Source organism: Furipterus horrens, unplaced genomic scaffold (genome assembly GCF_987537825.1).
Source record: "Furipterus horrens unplaced genomic scaffold, mFurHor1.1.pri manual_scaffold_8, whole genome shotgun sequence".
In the NCBI taxonomy this organism is placed as follows: Eukaryota; Metazoa; Chordata; class Mammalia; order Chiroptera; family Furipteridae; genus Furipterus; species Furipterus horrens.
In genome coordinates this window covers 199,914-222,709 of record NW_028327178.1, presented here as the reverse complement: position 1 = coordinate 222,709, position 22,796 = coordinate 199,914, and the positions used below count along the sequence as shown (strand labels likewise).

Sequence of the window (22,796 nt, the reverse complement as noted above, 5' to 3'; positions counted from 1 at the left end):
CAAAGCCTCTAGAACAGTGGTTCTCAACCTTCCTAATGTGTGACCCTTTAATACAGTTCCTCATGTTGCGGTGACCCCCAACCATAAAATTATTTTCGTTGCTACCTCATAACTGTAATTTTGCTGTTATGAATTGTAATGTAAATATCTGATATGCGAGATGTATTTTCATTGTTACAAATTGAACATAATAAAAGCATAGCGATTAATCACAAAATTAATATGTAATTATATATGTGTTTTCCGATGGTCTTAGGTGACCCCTGTGAAAGGATCGTTCAACCCCCAAAGGGGTCGCAACCCACAGGTTGAGAACCACTGCTCTAGAATGTTCCATCCTCTCTATTCTGGAGGTTGGAGGAAGGATACAGGCTTCCCTCCTGGCCCTGGACCATCTGGTCCACCCTGCTGGTCCTGTCTTCCCAGCACAGGTGGGCAAATTGGTGGCCAGCCCACAGCCACCTGCTGCTCTGGGTCCATGGGGGGGCGGGGGGTACGCCAGGGGGCACGTCCAGAGCCCGTGAAGTCTGGGCAGCCTTGGAAGCCTCCTGAGTAGCCAGGTTTGCAAGCCACACCTAATCAACAGCATTTCTAATTGAAAGCATTTCTCTCTTTCTCAGTCACAACAGTGCATCTTAAAATCAGCAACATCTTAGATTAAAGGCCTTAGAAAGGGGATTGTCACATGGAACCCAGCGGCAGGTGCTCCCCTGGCGTGTACGCTTCATGGGGCAGAATTTCCTTTTACCTTTGGTCATATTGGATTGACCAAAAATTCCATATGGTTTTTTCCATAAAATAAAAGAGACATTTTCCATTTTCACCAATAACTATTGATTTGGATATTTTGAGTATGTCGGCTGTCTCCTGTGTGGTAGAACGTTGACTGTTCTCAGTTAATGTCTCAATTGGGTCACTGTCAACTTCAACTGGTCTACCCGACCGTGGAGCATCACCCAGTAAGAAATTTCCATCACAAAACTTTGTAAACCACTTTATGTTCAATCACAGCACCTCCATACACTGCACAAATCTTTTATTTTTTTCATTTCAGTTGCATTTTTACCTTTCTTGAAATAATAAACCATAATATCCTGAAAAGACCACTTATTTTCTTCTATCTTCAATATTAAAATGGCTACACAAAAATTCAAGTTTGATTTTATTTAATGCACGCTGATATGACAGCTGTCACAATACAATCTACAATAACAAAATTGTTTCTAATGAGGTTAGAGACAACTAAGTGCTATAAGAGACACTGTATGGGAAAAAAACAAAAGAACTTTTTGGCCAACCCAATACTATGATGTTTTTATCTTTCAAAATTAAAATTTTAGTTTTCTAATTTAAACTTCCACTTCATGCTTTGTTTCTGCTCTTGTTCCACGTCGTTGCTGCCATGAGTATGCCCGTCTCCCTCAGACCCCCTTCCTCCTTGGCCTGCATGTCCCGCCCGCACCAGGGACTCGCCCCCGCCCCCACTTCCTGTGGCCGCTCGGCATGCCTTCTCATCCTCGGTGAGAGGTCAGTCGCATGAGAGCATTTCCCCCTCATCGTAGTTCCTTAACTTTAACCCGAGATTCTCACTCCTGTTAATGAATCTGCGTCCCACAGGTGCAGGGCCGAGCACCTGACCCCTGATGAGGCAGCGCTGGCGGAAGCCCATGCAGGCGCTCTGTGCAGAATGGCAGATCCTATTTCTTCAGCAGAGATTGGTTCTCAGGGTCATCAGAGAATTTTTGAGCAGGTTGTCATTGGACCAGAGAGATTCCAGTTGAAAAAGATATTTCAAGATACAAAGGGGCAGGGGGAGAGAATCGGGTCCTGAAATCTGAGCCTAGGGCCCAAAGTGTTGGCTAGGAAGAGGTATTTTAAATAATACATATTGTAGTAAAATGTGCATAGTGTCAGATTTACCAGCCTAACCGTATTTACATGCAGTTGCATTGAGTACGTCCACGTGTGGTGTAGCCGCCGCCACCATCCTCTCCAGTGAACACTGACTGCCCCCAGGCCCGGCAACGCGCCGTCCGCTTTCTTTCATTATGACCCGGGTTCTAGCTACTTCAAGAGGAATCACACAGCATCAGCCCCGTTACCTCACCCAGCAGTGTCTTCAGACTCGTCCACACTGCAGTGCTGGCAGAACTTCCCTTTATGACTGAGTGATGCCCTGTTGTAGGGACAAACCACACTGCTTGCTCATCAGCTATAGGAAGCTCGGTTGTTTTCTTCCACCTTTTGACGATTGTTAATAGCGCTGCTGTAAATGTGTACACCTTTCTGTGTGGACACAGGTTACCATTCCTCTTGGGTCAATACATAAAGGTGGAGTTGAGGTTTTATGGACCAGCCGACTATTCCCACACTGGCTGTGCCATTTCCCATTCTCACAGCAATTGTGAGGCCCCAAATTTGCCACCTTCTGCCAACACTTGCTATTGTCTGTGTTTGACTGTAGCCATCGTGGGTGTGTGCTGGGATCTCAGTGCGGTTTTGATTCACATCCTCCTGATTACTAATGATCTGGAGCATCTTAGCAGGTGTGGCTGTGTTTCAAAACCACACTCAGCAATGCAAGTGTACGTGTGCTGTGGCTCAGCTAGGCCCTGGGACATTGGGTGACTCAGGCTGACGCAGCTCTGCCCCTCAGAGCTTCAAGTCACCATCCACAAAGTGACCCAAGGAGCTCCAATCCAGACAGGCCTAAGGGGCACCAGCAGGAGGGGGTTGGGGTGAGGGCTTCCCTCCAGATCTTCAGTAAAATCAGAATCCAGTTGCACGTGCTGCTGATGTGATAGGAACTGGTCACAGAACATAGAATTCCTTTTTTTTTTTTTTTTTTTAAGATTTTATTTCTTTTTAGAGAGAGGGGAAGGGAGGGAGAAAGAGAGGGAGAGAAGCATCATGTGAGAGAGAAACATCTCACAGCTCCCAGCAGGGGACCTGGCCCACAACCCCTGCCCTGACTGGGAATCAAACCAACGACCTTTTGGTTTGCAGAATGATACCCAACCCACTGAACCACACCAGTCAGAGCAGGATTCTTAGTTTTAAAGTTGACCATAGACTTGGCGGAGATGCACGATGTCACGTAAGGGATGGAACGTGAAGACAGCAGACCGCGGGGGCCGGGGGAGAGGGAGTTCAGTGGGGCAGAGGGTTAGTTTGGGAAAATGAAAGAGTTCTCTGGGCGGACGGTGGTGATAGCTGCGCAACTCCGTGAATGTGCCTAACGCCACTGAGCTGTGCACTTAAAAACTATTAAGATGGCAGATTCTGTAATAGTGATAATGAGGAGGCGGAGAAGGAGGGGAGGAGCTCCTGCTTGCTCAATGGCCAGCTCTGCCATCTCTGACAGATGAAAAAAGCAACCGGAGCTGTGAAACTGCTCACGCCAAAGGTCTTGTCCCTGCAGAGGATCCCTGCTCCTGCCCCAGAGATAATGACAATGACCTTCAGGATGAAACCACCCCCCCCCCTTGGCCCTCCCCTCCTGGGCCTTCTCCAAGGACCTGCCTGGCAGCTTCAGCGGCTCTGCGCCCCACCCAGGAATTCACCGCTGGCGCCTCTGCTGCTAGGCCAGCAGCCCAGCCAGGCTCTCAGGTGTTCCCTCCGCAGCTGAGCCCTGCCCTCGGCCACTGCCAGACCAGATGGAGTCACCACCGCGACACTGACCACCGACCAGCCAGAGCCACCTGGACTGCCAGGTCCACCCCCAACACCCCGGGTCCACATGGATGCCCAGGGACCCGAAGACCTGGGGACCACTCTGAAGGATGCAGTGAGTAGGGACCCTTCCCCACCCCCACCGCCTCCCTCCTGGTTCTCACACCCACCAGGGGGTGGGGTGGGGACACGGGGGGGGGCTGCTTTGGGGGGACAGCCCGCTGAACTCCCACCCACCCTCCTGCATGCAAAGGCAAGTAGTGACCAGGAAGCACCGTTTTAAGGCTTTCCTCTCACTTGGTCACAAGAACTTGTCAGGTGTTCCAGGTTCTTGAACGTACATGGTCCTGAAGAAGGGAAACGTGCTGGCTGAAGGGCACAGGTGTGAGCAGCAGACCTCACACAGAGATGCGGGTTCTGGGGGGCCCCCCACCCGTCTGGGAGATAATACTCGAGTGAGGAGTGAGTTATATCACGAATAGTGTGACACTCGTTTGTAAACTATGAAGCTGCCTGTGAACATGGCTGCATTCACGTCAGTCGCACGTGACTGCGATGCCAACCCGGCTGGTACCCCCCGGCCAAGGCTCTGAGGGCCCAGGTTGCTAAGGGGTCCCCTGCTGTCCTCGGGCGTCGGCAGTCCTGGCGCTCACCTTCAGGTGCAGCATCGCGCTGGGGTGGTTTCTGTGTGTGGTGTGAGAGAGGGGTCTCCTGCGTATTCACTGTCCCACCCTGCTGACTGGACACCTTCCTTGTCAAAAGTCAGCTGCGTGTGTGGACGGTTCTATTACACGATGCCTACAAATGCCCAGCATGAGCAGTAAATATATTGTCTTATGGTTCGTTTTTTCAGGCAGAAGATCTATTTCAGGAACTTCAAGAACATTTTCAAGCTCTGACTGCAACATTAAACCTCAGAAATATCCTTTCTATCTTACAGCAAATACTGTGATCCTGTGATCATGGAATAGCTTTTTAGTGGGTAATTTTTGACCTAAGATTTCCTGGTGTTGACATCTGTGCTTGTTAAGTGGCATCCTGGTGTAATAATTAGCAGTCATGGGTGACTTCTTCCTGCTTGACCGGCAGCACAGGCACTTCTGTGTGGCGATAAGGTATGTGGACACACTGCACATGCCTGCCTGGCCGGGGCTCCCCAGAAAGCCCTAAATACCTCTGTGGGCTGCTCCGTAACGTCATGCTCCGTCACGCATTCAGAAACCCACAGACAGGACCCAGAAGGCCTCCAGCATAGGGTGCTACACCTGGCACCCCTACCTGTTTTGTTTCGTAAAATTCTGTTAAGACATGAATTGAAACACAGTTAAGAGAGAATGTTTGTTTCCAGTTTGAGCAAATCCAGACAAGGGTAACACCTGCCCAGCTTGCGCTCCCTCCTTAAACATGATCAACTGAGTTAATTTCCATTACATTTGCATCCTTATTAGTTTGGTTAAGACAGTTAAACATACCAGACGCCCTCCTATCCCTGAACCTGCGCCCACGCCAGGGAAGCCGAGTTTTCAGAGGTTAGAGGCACCTGCACTGACCTTGGGGGTCTTACTAGTTGTACGCCAGGGCATGTGTGTCAGACTGGGGACAACAGGTGCAGGCTGAAGCAGGGCTGTCTGGCCAGGGGCTCTGTGCTCCTTAACATGGAACTGGAAAATATGGGGAACCGCCTCCAGGCCTTGCAGAGGAACGTGAGTGACTTAATGGTGCAAGCCGGGATCACCAATGCTACTGAAGAGGAGACGGTAAGGCCGTTGCTAGGAGATAAGTACATTTACTTTGTGCAGAGCCTGTTGTTTCATCTAGAAAAACACAATCCCGTATTTGTTCACTGTGGGAGTTACTGCCTTTGTACTACATGAAACACCTCCAGGAATAACAAATATTTCACAAATGCCCCCCCCCCCTTTAAAAGATTTTATTGATTTGTTTTTAGAGCGAGAGGAAGAGAGGGAGAAAGAGCAGGAGAGATACATCGATGCGCAAGAGAAACATCAAGAGGTTGCCTCTCCCATGCCCCCAAGTGGGGACCTGGGCTGTAACCCAGGAATGTGCCTTGACTGGGAACCGAAACAGTGACTCTAGTTCACAGGCTGGTGCTCAATCCACTGAGCCACACCAGCCAGGGCACAAATGCCCCTAAGAAGACCAGCAGAGTCCTGGCCAGGCAGCTCAGTCGGTTAGAGCATCGTCCCCACACGCCAAGGTTTCGGGTTCAGTCCCCAGTCAGGGCACAAGCAACCAATGAAGGCACCAATAAGTGGGACAAAAAACCAATGTTGTTTCTCTCTCTCAAAATCAGTCACTAAAAAAATTTCTAGACCAATTTTTTATCACAGTCCTTTCAAAGTGCACATTTTAAATGAAACACTCTATTATTTAAAAATTGGATTTTATTCAAGTACTTTTTACCTCCACCCCTCAAATTAATCTTTAGGCAAAGCACAAGTCATGGTGATTTAGATACTGGGGAGTCTAACCAGCAGTTTCTGTTGGAGACAATATACTCCTGGAACCACGTGAGGAGGAAAGGCTGCACCAAGTCCTCCGCCCGCCTCCAGGCTCCCCCCGCCCCACCACACCAATGTTTCTTTCCCAGTGGAATTTTGCACTGAATCTTGTGATGCAAATAAATGCTTAGCTTCAGGTTGCACTGAATTTACATCCATGTGATGTATGGAGAGGCACTTCATTAAAATACAGATGTATGCATGTTTTACTGACATAATATTCTGATACCATGAGTGTGTTTTAATAATTAGATGCCTGTGTTTCCCCATTTCTTTGACAATCGTTATCCTAAGTCATCTGGCCGGTTACCCACACATGCCTGTAAATTAGGGTTGGTTCACTGGCCAGTGACAAGAATACCTGCGTCGGAGAACACTGGGGAGGGCATCTGAACTTCTGCCTGCAGGCTGAAGATGCACCTGTCACTATTGAGGTGACATCAGACGGCACACCTGCCCAGCTGTCCCTTCTAGGCCTCCTGGATGCTGAGGCCTTCGCCTGAGGGCCGGCGGTGACAAGCCAGTGCCTGAGGGCAGCAACAGTGGGCCAGGATCCCCAGTGGGCACGCCCCAGGCACAGAGTGGCAGTGCGGGAACTTAGTCCCTTCCCCTCATCACTTAGACCCCAACAGCATTTTAAATTTGGTCAAAACCCACTACATACTGGGCATCAAATTAAATGGTTAAGTACGTATCAAGACTTCGCTTTTTGATGTGCATGCAGCCATCATTTAAAGCAGCACAAGAGGAGGCCAGGCATCTGAACGTCCGTTCAAACACTGTGAATGCCATTCACCTTAAAAGGCCTGAGTTCAGGTGTTTGGCCAAACCTGTGCTTGCTGGTGATGGTGGGTCAGGGCTTGTGTTGTGGGCTTCAATGGATTCTGCCAACGTCCCGCTTGTGTTCCTGCTGTGGGGCTGTGAACGGGAGGAGAATCCAAGACCCGAAATGGTAAACACAACTGTCCTATATTCTGGAAGACCTGGCTCTTGGTCACTCCCCGCGTTCGACAACTCTAACACGTTTACCGCGTTTCCTTCCGCAGACAGGAGCGCGCTCTCCGGACACCTGTGACCAGGCGTGGGAAGCCGATGCGAAGCACCCAGACGGGTCCTCGCGGACCCCCCAACTGAAATGAAAGTCACTTGACATTGTTTTCCTACACACTGTACTTCCCCCACGCTACAGACACTTTAGTCATCGTGGAGAATGAAGGTCCATGCACTGAAAGCGTGGATGCGTTTACTTTACTGTAATTAGCTGGCATGTCAGTCAGTCTCTGGCTGGTTTAGCTCAGTGGATTGAGCGTCGGCCTGCGAGCTAAGTGTCGCTGGTTCGATCTTCCAGTCAGGGTACATCAGAGAAGGAAAACTCTGACTCCAAAAAACCTCCGCTGCCTTGCGGCATACCTCTTCTGGGGAAAGGCTAAGGGAGTAAACCCCGACAGAAAATCCGGAGCCGGAGTCCCTAAGGCGGTTTGACGTTGTAGTCAACACCGGCAACTCCTGCGGCGCACCTGAAGCCAAGCTGTATCGACTCCGTCTTTCCCTTGGATCCTTCAGCTGCGAAGAGAGGGGGGGTCTGCCGCATGGGCAACAGCAGACCCTCCATATCACCCTGCCCAGGCTCTGTAGCTTCAGCTCCACTGGAGAGGACACTCCAGCGTCATCGCAAGATGTCAATTCAACACGGGAGGAGACAGATGCCGTGTCACTCCCGTGTCGGACTGCACAGCCATTCTCGGCGGTGCAGATAGACACTTAAGAAGCTACACCATCGTCTCTCGAGACGGACGGCTGCCGACGACGACGACAGTCAGTCTCTGCCTCTGTCCAGCTGCTTCCTCACAGCTGCAGACAGCAGGCCAGTCACTTGAAAGTGTGATAAAAAGGAAAACTGGACTTCTGAGTAATAGTCTCCATAACCCGAGTTATGATTTTCAGTATGTGAAAATTCATTTTAGTAAAATAAAGATTTAAAAAACGAAGGCAATGTGATAAGAATGCGATTCCAAAGGCAACAAACCAGTTATCGTGCGAGTGAAGTGTAAGCTGTGTGCGGCCCATTTCCTTCTGAATGAAACTCTACCCAGTTCTTAAGGGGTCATAAGCAGTGTCCTGGCAGAAGTTGCTTTTTAAATGGCTGCATTACCCGACATTTCCAGCCACGCCGTTTGGGACTCAGTTTGATCTGTCTGATCCAGACAGGTTCCAATAGCGGTGCTCTCCCCACCCTAGGGGATGGGCAACCGGGGTGGGGGTGGGGCGGGGCAGGAGCAGCGCTGACTCCAGCGGCCCCTCCCCTCTCGCCTCCTGCAGGCAGTCAGTGATTAGGTCTCTGTAGGTTCCAGAGAAGAAGCCTTTGAAACAATTACCTAACTGCCCTCTCTCTGGAGCCAGAAATATACCTGATCACCCCAAAAAGGGGTTAGACGCTATCATTGTAAAAAATAACATTATTGCTGCCTATAAACTAAATCAGGTTTGTCACTGAAGTCAAAATCTACCATAACTGTATAATTTAGATTAACCACTATCAACATTTTTCCTTTCTCCTTTTTTTTTGGAATTATTGATTTTGGAGATCGGGAGGGAGGGCGAGAGAGAAACGGAGAGAAACACCGATCAGCTGATCAACCAGGGACTGAACCTGCAACCCAGGCATGTGCCCTGACCGGGACTCGAATCCCGGGCCCTTTGCTGCATGGGACGATGCCTCAACCAACTGAGCCCCACCGGTCAGGCTCAACATTTTTTCACCCCAAAATTCTATGTAGTTCATCATATTGTTTATACTCTAATATCCTGTTTTCTTTTCATGTCATAAACATTTTTCCTAGGTGAGAATTCCAGTTTTTTATGGCTGACTGATAGATGGTTTGTCATCTGACACTGAGGTCCTACCCAACTTTCTCGCTCTTATGGATAATCCATAATTACCTGTGAATCCTCTGCCAGGAAGAGGCCAGGCCGTGGGGCACGGGTCTGAACCACCACCAGCAGGTTAGACGAGACAAGCATGACCGCCATCCTGGAGTTGGCAGGCGTTTATACCTTGCTTGGGAGATGTCAGTTGCTGTGAAAGAACTCACAGGCCCGGGGGTTGACGGAAGCCCCAGCGTGCACTCAGGTACGCGAGCAGCCGCCCACGAGCTGGCCCACAGCTGCTAACTGGGTAACTGCTGCTGTGGGGACATCTCAGGCTTCTGTCCCGTCACTGTCATCCCCTATCCCCCCCAGATATCCAGGACTTGAGCCATTTGCCCAAGGTTCTCAGGAACTGGCAGGGGCCCCCGGCTGAGGGGAACCGGGGAGGGGTGGCGGCGCCAGGTGTGCACCCCACCACGCTCCTGGGGCAGCTTTAGAAGATAAACCTGAGCCTCACGTGGAAGCTATGAGACTGAAGGATTCGTGGGCTCCACAGAGAACACAGTATGCTTAAGTACTTTAGATACAATCTTAGAAGGAATAAGCAGCAGCTTACTCCTTATATTTAAAAGAAAGGCTCCTCGCATTATTTTATTGCACTATCTTTATAACCAGAAGTACTTCTGGATCCTGTTGTGGGTTGAATTGCACACACAACCCCCCCAGGACCTGAGGATGTGACCCCACATAGAGATGGGACTGCTGCAGATGTCATTAGTGAAAATGAGGTCATCCTGGAGTCAGTAACCCTCATCCAGTGACTGGGTGTCATTATAAAGAGGGGACATCTAAGCCCTGGCCAGGCAGCTCAGTTGGATAGAGAGTCGCCCCAATACGCAAAGGTTGTGGGTTTGATCCCCAGTTGAGGGCACATACAAGAATCAACCAATGCACTTGCGGCCAAGATGGAGCCATAGACAAACGCTGCATCTCCCTCAACAACTAAGAAGGAATACAACTACCTCAAAACTAGAATCAACCAGAAGTTACAGAAAATCAAACTACATGGAAGTCCAGCAAACAAAAATATAAATACTCATCCAGGCAGGTAAGAGGGGTGGAGCCGGGGCAGAGAGGACGTGGTGTGGTGGTGGCAGCAGCAGCGGCAGCAGCAGGCTGGCGGCAAGTGCAGTCACACGTTTTAAAAAGTCAGGAGGGACACCTGGGGAGTGTTCCCAGCTCCTCACCAGACCACGCAGCTCACGGTCCCAGCACCGGGGAAAATCAAGCTTCATTGCTTTTGACTGTGCCAACCAGTGGAGGTTGGGACGTAGGCAGAAACTTCCAGTCTCAGCAGAGTCCGCTTGTTTAAAGGGCCCCCACGGTCCTAGAATGTCTGCAGACCCACCCACTCTGGGAATGACACCCAGGGCAGCAGCTAGAGGGGCGCCAGTCCAATGCAGAAGAGGGAGAAGTGCCGGGAAAAGGGGCGAGTGCTGGGCAGGCAGCATTGTTCCCTCTCGGACCCCTCCCCTGCATACAGCACCACAATGTGGTGAAACAGGTCTCCCTGTACTGATGAATCCCTAAGGCTCTGCCCCTTACAACGTAACAGGAGCGACAGCTCTACCTGGGACAAACAAGGAGCTCATCAGAATGAAGAGACAGAGAAGTATGACCCAGAGGAGGGAACGGATTAAGGTTCCATTGGGAGACTAAGCGACGAGGAGATAGACAACCTAACAGATGCAGAGTTCAAAACACTGGTGATAAAGATGCTCACAGGCTTGACAGACATGCTTGAGTACGGCAAACGTATAAGGGAAGAAGTAAAGATTATACTAAGTGAAATGAAGGAAAATCCACACAAAACCAATGGTGAAGAGAAGGAAACCAGGGTTCAAATCAATGATTTGGAACCTAAGGAAGAAAAAAGTCAACCAGTGCAGAATGAGGAAGCAAGAACTGAAAAAAATGAGGAAAATGTCCCAAATTTTGCGAAGGAGATAGACATACAGGTCTGGGAAGCATGGAGGGTCCCTGGCGAGCTGGACCCAGAGGGGACCACACCAGGATGTATCATGATTGAGATGCCAAAGGGCAAAGATAAAGAGAGAGTCCTGGGGGCAGCAAGAGAGAGGCAGAGAGTTGCCTACAGGGGGTGCCTATAGGACTACCAGCTGATTTCTCAGAGGACACACTGCAGGCAGGAAGGGACTGGCAAGCAGTATTCAAGGTGATGAAAGGCAACCTGCAACCAAGATTACGCTATACAGCAAAGCTATCATTTGGAATGGAAGGGCAGATGAAGTGCTTCCCAGACAAGGTGAAGAAGCTAAAGGAGTTCATCAACACCAAGTCATTATTATATGAAATGTTAAAGGGACTTAAGAAAAAGATCAAAACTATGAACACTAAAACGACAACAAACTCACGACTATCAACAACTGAATCTAAAAAATAAAAATAAAATCCAACTAAGAAAACCAGAATAGGAAGAGAATCAGAGGTATGGGATCATTTGGAGGGTTATCAGCTGGGAGGGGGGAGGGGGAGAAATGGGGATATGGTGCAGGGATTAAGACGCATGATCGGTTGGTACAAAATAGACAGGGGGGAGTTAAGAATAATATAGGAAAGGGTGAAGGCAAAGAACTTATACGCACGGCCCATGGACATGAACTAAGGGGGGGTGAGATTGCTGGAGCGAAGGGGGGGTACTGGGCAGAGGGGAGCAAAGGGAAAAAAACTGGGACTACTGTAACAACGTAATCAATAAAATATACTTAAAAAATTAAAAAGGATCAACCAATGATGCATCAATAAGTAGAACAACAAATAGATGTTTCTCTCGCTCTAGAAATAATTTTTAAAAAAAGAGGAAATTTGGGCACAGATGCAACCCAGGGAGATGAAAGCTGAGTCAGGTGTGGGCTGGCAGAGGCCCAGGGAATAGACACACACCTGGGTCCCCGGACATCCTGTCTCCAGGCTGGCGAGACACAAATGTCTGCCAAGTGACCCAGCCTATGGCACTTCATTAGAGCAGTCCCGGGAAAGAGACTTCACTGCCAAGAGCGCTCAACAGAGTGGCCCACATGACACCCCTGAGCTCCACTCTAGTGCTAGAGAACTGAGTTCTCACTTCCAAAACCAGTGACCTATATGAGAAACATGCGCTGGGACTTCCCGGTCACCGTGTGTTTGTTTACTTCAGCCGGGTATTCACAGATACTTGTGAACATAAAAGTGCCACCGCTGGGCCCACTCAGGGCTGCAGCCACGCAGCCCGCCCTCCCTTCCCCAAACTCCCCCTCAAAGGCTTTCGAGTTCAAAGCGTCGCCACCGAAAACAAGTCCACAGCGGTCGCGCCGGCGCTCAGTAGCGGTATTTCGTGGAGTAGTCCTTCGGGGACACAACCAGGCCACGGCCCTTGCGGGCGCCCCGGTACACCGTCTCGATGATGTCGATCATCTCCTGCTTGTCCTCCATGGCCCAGTTGATCTTGTTGTTGTTGCCGGTGCCCAGATCGATCATGATGTGCTTGTTCCTGCAGAGGCAACGGGCGGGGCTCATCAGGGCCTGGAAGGGACCCCACGGAAAACGCCCGCGGTGGCAGCCCTGAGTCCTCAGCAACCACAGTGGACTCCGCCAACCGCCTGGGGGGCCCGCGGACCCTTCCCCGACCAACCTGCCCCAGGAGAGCCCATGCTGCCCACCCGGCCTCGGACCTGCAGAGCCCCAGCTCCCACAGTGCTGTGCTCAGCCACGAAGTCTGTGCTCACTTGTCACACAGAACGTGACGCTCACGCCCCCCTGCACTGCCCCCTGCACGTCCCCCCCGGAGGGGCTCCTCGTGGAGCCGACGCCAGTGCTGCTGCCCACCAGCTTTGTAGGAACAGTGACAGTAAGAAGTCTTGGCAAGTATAACCATGTCGAAGAATGATTTCTTTCCAAATTAACCCTCCACAACAGAATCACTTTTTTACTCTCAATGTGACTTAATTACATAAATACCATCAAATGTAAGTGGCATCTGCATCGAACCTGTGTCCCTGGCCAGTATCCATTCCCACAGGTTCCTTTGAGGCAAAGCCTGTAAGCTGTGGAATCCAATTCACCTAAGGCAGTTAGAGGAATTCTATTCTTCATGCCAGTAATTCACAGGCTACAGTCCACAACAGAATGTTTCAGCTAGTAAAATAATCTTATAAGCAAAGAAATTAAGAACAGGTTTTCCTCTTAGGTATCACAAAGAATGCTAAATAGTCACTGATGTCACATTTTAAAGGTGGGTTATTTTAAAAGACATTTTCATCAACAGGTTATTTAAAGATAACTTAAATGTCAGTAAGAATGTCTTCCATTTAATTATACTTCACTTCACCTAGGTTTCTGGGCGAAGTTATTTCAAAAGGGTAATTGGTTACTGAGTAAATGCCAAAGCTGGAATTATTACTTTGGAAATTACTTAAAAGATCACGCTGACTGCCTGGTGCTACAGTCTGTGTGTGACAAGACTACATAACCGACGTCCTTCTGAATAAAGAGATCTGAAGGCATCTTGATTACAGTAAACGTCCAGACCAACAGCTTGAGGAGAAGAGGACGTACCTGAAGAAAAACATGACCGTACACGGATCGTACAGCTCATACATTTTGTTGAAGTCAGGTACTTCTGTGATATCCACGAGATAAATAACTGCAAAATTTTTAACCTAAAAGTAAAGAAGATTGAAAAATATCTAAAATAACAAATCAACTTTTTATTCTGTTAAAGCACATTAAAAACAAAAACAACCATCTGTGTATAACAGAACAATTTCCAAACTAACTCTCCAACATTTTTCCCAGTAGCGTTAACACAGAGAAATAACTCAACAAGCTTGGGATCCTGAGCAACTGACATTTTTCAGAATAGCAAGTTACAAAATCCTGCAGAAAATGTCCACAGATGTATTATTCATGCTGCTCTATCAATAATCTATACAAACTTTTCCAAACGTGCACTTCTGGGAATATTAATCACAGGCACTGAACTGCTTTACAACACGCCTCCAGAATTCATCTATACGTTCCCCATGTACTTAGGTTTCACCTCTTGTGACTGCACCCCAAGTAATACCGTATGTAACACGTTTTCCTCAATTGCCAGTTCCTCAGAGAAGATTTAGGAAACCCAGAAGGTGGTACTAACATCACCTGTAACAGCAGCACGGCGTTAACGGCTGCAGCGCTATTTTTAGTGTATGTGTATATGCTTAAAATCTGTTCAGTTTTAACAAAATGTGATCATACAGTGATCATGCTACATATTTAGGATGTACCTTTAATTACAAGCATTCTTGTATATATTGTACTTGACAAAAGTACAACTTTTACGGCTATATTAAATAATTAGTTCGTCAAATGGCTACGCCATTATTTTATTGGGTTGGCCAAAAAGTCCGTATGTTTTTTTCCATAAAACACATTTTTCATTTTTACCAATAACTTCATTGATTTGGATATTTTGAGTATGTCGGCTATCGCCTGCGTGTTCTCAATTAGTGTCTCAGTTTGGTGGCTTCAGCTTTAACAGGTCCTCCCGACCGCGGAGCACCGTCCGGCGAGAAACCCCCAGCCCAGAGCTCCACAAACCACGGCTGACACGTTCGATCGCTCACAGCGCCTTCTCCACACACTGCACAAACCTTTGTGTTCCAGCTGCAGTCTTATTTTTCTTGAAATAATAAAGCATAACACGCTGAAAATGTTGTGTATTTTCTTCCACCTTCAATATTAAAATGGCTACACAAAAATCCGTGAATTCTGATGTTTTTTTAAATGCACGCTGATACGGCAGCTGTTATAATACAACCTAATAAAACTGTTTCGAATCAAGTTAAAGACAACTAAGTGCGAGAGTCATCTTAAGGAAAAACCTGAAAATATTTTTTGGCCAACCCAATACCATTCTTCTGTTATTTTCTTTCTGATATTTCATGAGTATAAATAGTTCTTTTTCATTAATATCAATTATTCACATGTGAACATTCTAACCCTTATACATTCTTCATTATTTCCTAAAACAGTATTTCTAGAACAAAGAATATGACACTTTAAAGTCTTCTCATAAATACAGGGGTGGGCAAAAGTACATTTACAGTGTAATACAGATAAATAATACAAGCATAAAATGTTTCATGTACTCACAACTGTAAACCTACTTTTACCATACCCAGCACTGTCTCAATGCCTTCTGGAAAGCTTATAAGAATTTCTATGTTGTGAGTGGACTTATGTCCCCACACCGTCACACACACACACACACGCACACACACGTATATCCTAATCCCAGTACTCAGAAGGCAGCCTTATATGGAAATAGGGCCCTTCCAGGAGCAATCAGTTAAGATGCGGTGGTGCCGGGGCTGGGTGGTCCCGTCACCCAGCCCGGCTGGTATCCTCATAGGAGAACTTGAATGTTTTCACCAGGCTGGTTTTGTGAACACCTGGGAATCCACTCTGCACAGCACTCCTCACTCATTAAGTCTAATTTGTTCGACACCCCTAAATGGTGACATTATTAATCCAAAGCCCAACCTCTGCATGGCTCGCCTGCCTGCCCCGAGGGGGCGGGGTCTGTCAGGCAAGGAGAGCAGCAACGTAACATGAAGGCCGAGGCAGCACCCGGACAAGGGGTCACAGGTGGGCGAGGGTGAGCCTGGAGATGCATGCAGGGACCCACCGGCTTCAGCACTCTGGGTCTTTTATGTACAAGGCAGAGCTGAGCTTCGTACACACCGACTGAGGAAACCAAGGGGCGTGTACAGAGGTAGCTCCTACAGACAGCGGCAGGCACCGGTCTGGGCTGGACCCCACTGCCGTCTGCGTCCCCCGGTGGCCAGACCCACGCGACAGCCCGCACGCTGTGGCTGTGGACGCCTGACCCACAAGGAGCGGGGTGATGAAGGGGGAAGTGGCTGACGGGCCGAGGCGCTGTGTGGGAGGGAAAGGTGTCTCCCCCCGCCTCCCTCCTTCCCTGGTGAGAGCGAGAGGCGTCTGTGCAACGAGGGCACGTGCGTGAAGGACCACACCTGAGCACTGAGTGTCCAAACAGCCTCTGCCAAGTGTTACTCTCGGCCACCAAGGCCGCTGGGATGGGGGGACTATGTGAAGGCAGCCACCTGCTCTGCTGCAGCGCGGTTTCCTGCCAAAAGGTACCCACTGGTTTGTAAGGTGCTGCTTCCATCTGAAGTTCACTAAGCAAAGACACTTTCTTAAGAAAAGCATTTTACTCTATTATTTCCCACATGATGTTGATAAAAGTTATTGTAATTTAAAATGATAGATACTAATGTTATAGCATAAACACACACGCACCTGTCGCCTGAATAATGAATGCCCCAAACCGCCATCCAATGAAAACCCACGAGGCCCTTCAGGCAGCGAGATGTCTATTGTACAAAAGTCCTCGTCCCTTTGTCGTCAATGATGAGCCAGAAAACTGGAGCTCATTCTAAAGTACAATCAACCCCACAGAGGTGACAGCACAGTGCTGGACGGTCCCCTTGATGTGACCCACATTATGATTCTTCAGCTGACTCTGAAGCCGCGCTTGGTGGGGACCCTCAGAGCCACGCAGTGTGGGCACCTTCAAGACACTAGCAAGTATGTGCAGAATTAACTTTAACAATACTTACCTCTCAGAACTCAAGAAACATATTACTGTCACTAGGAATGTGCTTCTGGACAGTATGGGCCTGACTCCAGGACCCAGGTCCAGCCCCTTCCTCGGCCAGTGTGGGCAGCCACCTGGCACGGTGCCCCTCCCGCGGGCCTCCCCCCACTCCTCGGAAAGGCCCCCTCACCCGCCGAAGCTTCAGGGGGTTGCCTGTATTGTCACGACACCTCCCACGGGGTCTGAACCACGGGGTCTGAACCACATCGCCTGAACAGCTCAATCCATGAGCGAACCTGCCATTAAGGAAACCCATGTATGTTTCTATATGAAAAGGAAATTAAGCAAGGCGTCTATCTTTTCTCCATTTGGAAATACAGAAATGAAGTGGGAAAAAAATCACTACTCTGTACCCAGCCCAGCCCTTCAATGTTACACAGTTTTAAAAGCATAAGGCAGTCACACTAACCCAATAGCAGAGTGTCTTCAAGCGAGAAGTGTTCCCCTCTCCCCGCCCACGCGCGCTGGTGAGGATGTCCCACACCCGCGGCCTTTCTCTAGCTGACATCACCACTTCCCCAGGCTCTTCAATGAAGCCAGGAGAAATCTGTCTTTAACGGCCAAGTATTATTCCACGCGACAGTGCCCAACGTCCACGCCCGGCCAGAGGCCTCGTGGGGCCGGGCCCCACCCACACTGCATCCAGGCTGCGCGCTCCCCGACACTGACAGTTGTTGCCGCTGCCGTGCAGAAGCCGGCCACGGTCGCGCGGGGCACAAGCCAGGTCTCCTGACAAGCCAGTTGCTGAGACCAGGGCGACTGTTTGCCGTCAGGCCCCTCACACGACACCAATGCCACCGCCTGACGCCGCCGCATGGGCACACCCCACTGTGACCCAACCCTTTGACCTTTCTGCCTCTGACGTACGCACCTAAGAGACGGCAGTGCCCTGCTTAATGTGTTCCTCTCAGGGCTATGAAACCACTAGAACTGCCTTTTTTCATGTTCTGTCCTGTTTACCCAGGAGAATCATCTTTTTAAATGGCTCACTTAAGTCTACTGTGTTTACAATATTTGCCTACTATATTGCAGTAACCTTAACTGGTTGTTGACTAGCATTTTTTAACCAAAAACCACGTGTACAAATTTCATTTCTATTGTCAGGTTATTTTTAACACACGTAGTCTTTGATCATCTACAGCAGTAACCGTCCCTCCTAGCCCTGCTGCCCGACACTGGACGAGCACCCCTTTTTCTCCAGCGAGTCAGTGCCCGACCCGCTGTGCCCCTTCGTGTGGGGCTCCCACACCAGCGGAGAGCCACCTGATTCACCAGGGAAAGTGGTCTGCACTGTCCGCTGGCTCGTTATCACATTGTTAGGTAAGTCATTCCAAATCCATCAAATAAAGCTAACTTATTTTCTAAAACTACTGATTAGCTCTCCTCCCAACTGTTGCAAATTTTGTGATGTGGGAGAGATAATAACGGCGGCTAGGGTTGTGGAACAATCTGCCATGGGACAGGAAGCGTTCTGCAAGGCTTCATGTCCCCTCCGCGGCAATAAGTGGCAGGATGCAGCTCAGTCTAACTCTTAACCACCGCTCAGTCCTGCCTCTCGTAGCTGCCCGCTGCACCGCTGTTCTGTCCAGAGCCACGAACCCACAGCGAACACAGAGGCATGCATGCTGTTGGCTCCGATCAGATTCCTCATGGACTGAGCACCAGCTGCCACTGGTCCGCGCACGGCACGGGTGCTTCAGAGCCAGTCATCCCGAGAGTTCATCGATATATTTGCCTTACAGATAATTTCATTCAGAATGTATGATTACAAGTCAGTATCACTCAGGTTCTGCATATTTCAAACTCTGTTGTTTTTACTATTTTTATTTTTTTAAAGATTTTATTCATTTCTAAAGAGAAGGAGGGAGAAAGGGAGAGAAACATCAATGTGTGGTTGCCTCTTGCACGCCCCCAACCTGGGATCCAGCCTGCAACCCAGGCCTGTGCCCTGACCAGGAATTGAACCTGCAACCCCTTGGTTCGAAGGGCAGTGCTCAATCCACTGAGCCACACCAGCCAGGGCTATTTTATGGGCTTTTTAACACAAAAGTTAAACATCCCGCTTATTCTTACCCATCATGAGATTTAGGTAACAATAAGCTGTGACAAACTGTGTTCCTACAAATGGCAGACAGCTCAGAAGGACACAAAACAGTGTCTCTTCAAAGCTACACATAGCCCAGGCCAGTGTGGCTCAGTTGGCTGGGCGCCGTATCCCAAACCGAAAGGTTGTGGGTGGTCAGGGCACACTCCTGGGCTGTGGGTTTGGTCCCCAGTCAGGGCACGTGCAGGAGGCAACCCATCAATCTTTCTCTCTTACACTGATTTTTTTCTCCCTCTCTTTCTCCCTCCTTTCCCCTCACCCTGGAATCAATAAAAGAAAAAGAAAAAAAAAAAAGGGAAAAAAAGAAGCTGCACATAAAGCCAGCTACTAAACAGAAAGCTCTGTTATCACTCTACTGACTTCCAGACACGTGCAGAGCGCATAACCCTCCGTTTCAGCACAGCTCAAAACTAACCCAGTACAGAGGGCTCGCGCTCTGGGCGCGTCAGTCAGTACCCCACCTTTCAGCCTCAGCATGGGAGCTTTTACTCACTTTAAAACAGCTGGGACATCCACACAGGGCTCGTAACAAGATGAGGAAGATCCCCCATTATCTGCCATTTCTGCAGAGGGAGATTTTTAAATAGAGTTAAATTGTTCTTTATACTAAAACCTCACATTTCAAAAATTCCTCTTGCGCTTCCCCCAGAGAACTTCCAAAATTATAAATTCATAGTTTGCTCTTATACTAAGAATAAAATAAAACATCAACAGTCTTATAATGAACTTAAAGTTTGCATTTTAGAATACAATATTTAAAGTTTATTAAAATAAAGATCCAACTTTATGGACAAAAGAAAAAGGGTAACTTGAAACACCAAAGGGAAGTATTCGAAGTGAGCCTGATTAAACTGGTCATATCAATAGGTTCAATACACGAAGTGTGTGTTCGCTAGTGACACAGCGATTTGGTCTAAAACTGACATAAAGGCATTCGAAAAGAACCACTCAAAACTTAAGTTAACACATAAACTCTGTCTCCTAGCTAAGAGCATCTTGCTGAGTTTGTGGCTCGGATATGAAGAGCCAACCAACCCTCACGCCTGTAGCCATCCCAGCCTGGTGCTGAGGGCAGCAGGACCTGGACATCACCTGGTGATGAGGCCGCCACCTGCAAGGTAGAATCCAGAAACACACACCCCAGGTTACATGACAGTCAACGCGCTCATGATTTGCTTATCGGAAAAGTGCTCAGTAGAGTCTTCACTGAATTCGGCAGTATCTGCCCTTGACCACTACGGCCTCAATAATGAATAACAACTCTCTGGCACCACCCCCACTCAAGGGTCTCCCGAGCTCCCCAGTGTCTTGGCATCGGCTGGCTCATGCTCAGACCCAGACCTTGGTTGAGAGGTTTCTACAATCACATCAAATTCCCAGGGGAGCTTCTTGAAGCAGCTGTTTCTGGACCTCACTGCAGTCCCACCGGATCAGAATCTCTGGGGTGCGCTGGGCAAGTATTCCCATCGGTACTGATGGTGACGGACATGAAGACCCGCCCTCGATGTCCACAGAGCCACCGCCGCTACCTCACCTGCCTGTCCCACCCAACAGAAGAGAGTGAAGCCAGCTTCCCTTTCCTGAATACGGGGTACACCTTTACCTCTGTCACTACTTCCTTACAGGCGTCACTGTAACCCCGCCTGTATTAGCACCTCCTAGTCCCATGAAAGGAAGGACGGTTTCACTGCTCCCACTTGTACTCTGCGACCAGATGAATGACTTCTCAAATCGTTCCTAAGTTCGCATAAGTTAATTATTTCATTGGCACCCTGACATACTTGCCTTTAGCTCTGTTGCTGCAATTGTAAAAACCCAAATCAAAGTGATCTTAAAATCGCATGAGGACATTTACGGAAAGAACTAAAGGCCCTGGTTCCACAGTAACTCTTACTGTCTGCGAACAAGTGCCACAGACGAGTCGGTGTCTGACGTGAAGCGTCGGGAAAACCATCTCTGACAGCACAATTCTAGCTCCTCCAACTGCTCCCCAATTTAAATCGCTCTAAGGTGCACACCGTGCCACACGCAGAGCACGGTGGGGGGAAAAGAAGAGGCTTTACTGCGCCCTCAACACAAACGTTCTGCTCTATAAATGCAATAAACAAACATGGTATGAAACAAAGGACGATCTTCGGAAACTAAGCTTTTAAAACGAACTCCAACGCTCTTGCCAAGTCTGCAAACGTGGCGCGTTCCCGGTGCTCCAGGCGCACACGCTGGAAAACGCCGTCCCACTGGGCATCACCGCGCATTTACCCAGGGAGAGCGCTCGCGAGCGGTTTTAAAAGCTGGAAAGGCGTGGCAGCTGCTCCCAGCAACCGGCGGCAGCCGCCGCGTCATTTCAGGAGGCGCGCCCCCCTGTTCGGTGGCGCCCGGGACGCTCAGGCACGAGCACCGACTGCAGCCCCCCCCCGCCCCCGGCGACGCCGCGGCGAGCACACGCTGGGCGGCTGCGGTACCTTCTCCGCGATGCTGTACAGAACCTCGTCCATTTTCATGCACGTCGGGTCCCAGTCATGCCCGAAGCGGATGACGACCACCCGGTCCTCCTCCGAGAGGATGGCCTGGTCCACCTGCCAGCCGTTGTGCAAGTGCGGGAGCATGTACGACATGCCGGCGACTCCGCGGGCCTCTGCGGGGGAGGGACTCGGTGGACGGGCGGCTTCCGGCTCCGCCGCGGCGCACGCGGGGGCCGCTGCCGCGCCGAGCCCCGCTCCCCCTCCCGGCCCTGAACCCGCACCCCCGGCCCGGCCCCGCTCCCTGCCAGGACCCCACTTCCGATCCCCCAGCCCGGCCCGGCTCCCCCACACCCCCACCTCCCGGGGCTCGGACACCCGACCCCGGCTCGCACGGACCTCCACAGACTCCGGGCCTGCAGCGCAGCGGCCGCAGCGGGCGTGCCCGTGCCCGTGCCCGCCGCGTGTGCGTCGGCCGTGCGTGCGCGCGTCCGCGCGGGGCCGGGGGCCAGGTGAGCGGTCTCGGGCCGCCCGCGGTCGGAGGGGCGGGGTGCGTCGGGCCCCACCGGCTTCACCGGGGAGCCGCGCGGAGCCGGGAGAGCGCGCCCGCGTCGCCCCACAAAGGCCCCAGGTCAGTCATTTCGGCACACGTGCTCTCCAGACCCACGCGCGGTTTGCCTCATCTGCCAAAAGCAGTTTCTTCACAGGAAAAGACCCCAACCAACGCGCGAGACTTGGGTGTGAAAGTGTTTCCGCTCCGGCCCTCGTGGCTCGTCTGGTCAGAGCGTCGGCCCGCGACGGAAAAGTCAGGGTTCAGCCCCCGGCGCGCCCGCCCCTGGTCCGGGCACCGAGGGGGCGGCCCACGGGTGTTCCTCCCACGCTGACACCCCTCTCTCTCATGTCCTTGGGGGCATGTTAAAAAAGCAGGAAGAATTACTCTCTCCCATTCTGGGGACTGACTTCTCACTTCTTTCTTGTTGGTATCGTTTGCAGCACAGAAGTCTTACATTTTGATTAAGTTCAGTTTATGTTTTCCTTTTGTTGTTTGTGCTTTTGGTCTCACACCTAAGAAACCAAGGGCATGAATGTTTGTCCCTGTTTTCTCCGAAGAGTTTTATACTTCTAATTCTTACAGTTAGGTCTGTGGTAATTTTGAGTTAAATTTTGTGTTAGGCGTCCGACTTCATTCTTGCGTGTGGACACCCAGCTGTCCCACGCCGTTTACTGGGAAGAGCTCTCCTTCCCCAGCAGACTGCCAGGCACCCTCGTTGAAAACCGATTGGCTTTAAACGCACGGATTTACTTCTGTGGTGTCAGTTCTCCGCTGATCTCATGTGCAGCTTTGTGTCAGTCTGTCCTGATCCACGAAGCTTTGTAGGGAGTCCTGGAATCACAAGTCCCGCAGTCCCTCGCCCCCCACACGGATGCTGGGTTCGCGCGTCAATCTC

At 50.0% G+C, this 22,796-nt stretch overlaps 2 protein-coding genes across 3 annotated transcripts; one reads left to right on the top strand and one right to left on the bottom strand.

Annotated features, from left to right (window-relative positions):
• The first annotated feature begins 3,650 nt into the window (after positions 1-3,650).
• Positions 3,651-7,474, top strand: HSBP1L1 (heat shock factor binding protein 1 like 1). Its single transcript, XM_090285369.1, has 4 exons — positions 3,651-3,787; positions 4,526-4,596; positions 5,345-5,429; positions 7,241-7,474. The coding sequence occupies exons 1-4, from the start codon at positions 3,740-3,742 to the stop codon at positions 7,331-7,333; spliced, it is 297 nt and encodes a 98-aa protein (XP_090141495.1). The 5' UTR covers positions 3,651-3,739; the 3' UTR covers positions 7,334-7,474.
• A 4,781-nt stretch (positions 7,475-12,255) lies between these two features.
• Positions 12,256-21,807, bottom strand: TXNL4A (thioredoxin like 4A). Of its 2 annotated transcripts, XM_090285367.1 has the most exons (4): positions 21,748-21,807; positions 21,352-21,524; positions 13,677-13,780; positions 12,256-12,612 (listed from the first exon to the last, which is right to left on the bottom strand). In XM_090285367.1, the coding sequence occupies exons 2-4, from the start codon at positions 21,502-21,504 to the stop codon at positions 12,441-12,443; spliced, it is 429 nt and encodes a 142-aa protein (XP_090141493.1). In that variant the 5' UTR covers positions 21,505-21,524; positions 21,748-21,807; the 3' UTR covers positions 12,256-12,440. The 2 variants fall into 2 exon arrangements, with proteins under 2 accessions (XP_090141493.1, XP_090141494.1); XM_090285368.1 differs by lacking the exon at positions 21,352-21,524 and having other exon boundaries at positions 21,748-21,798.
• Between the last annotated feature and the right edge of the window lie 989 nt (positions 21,808-22,796).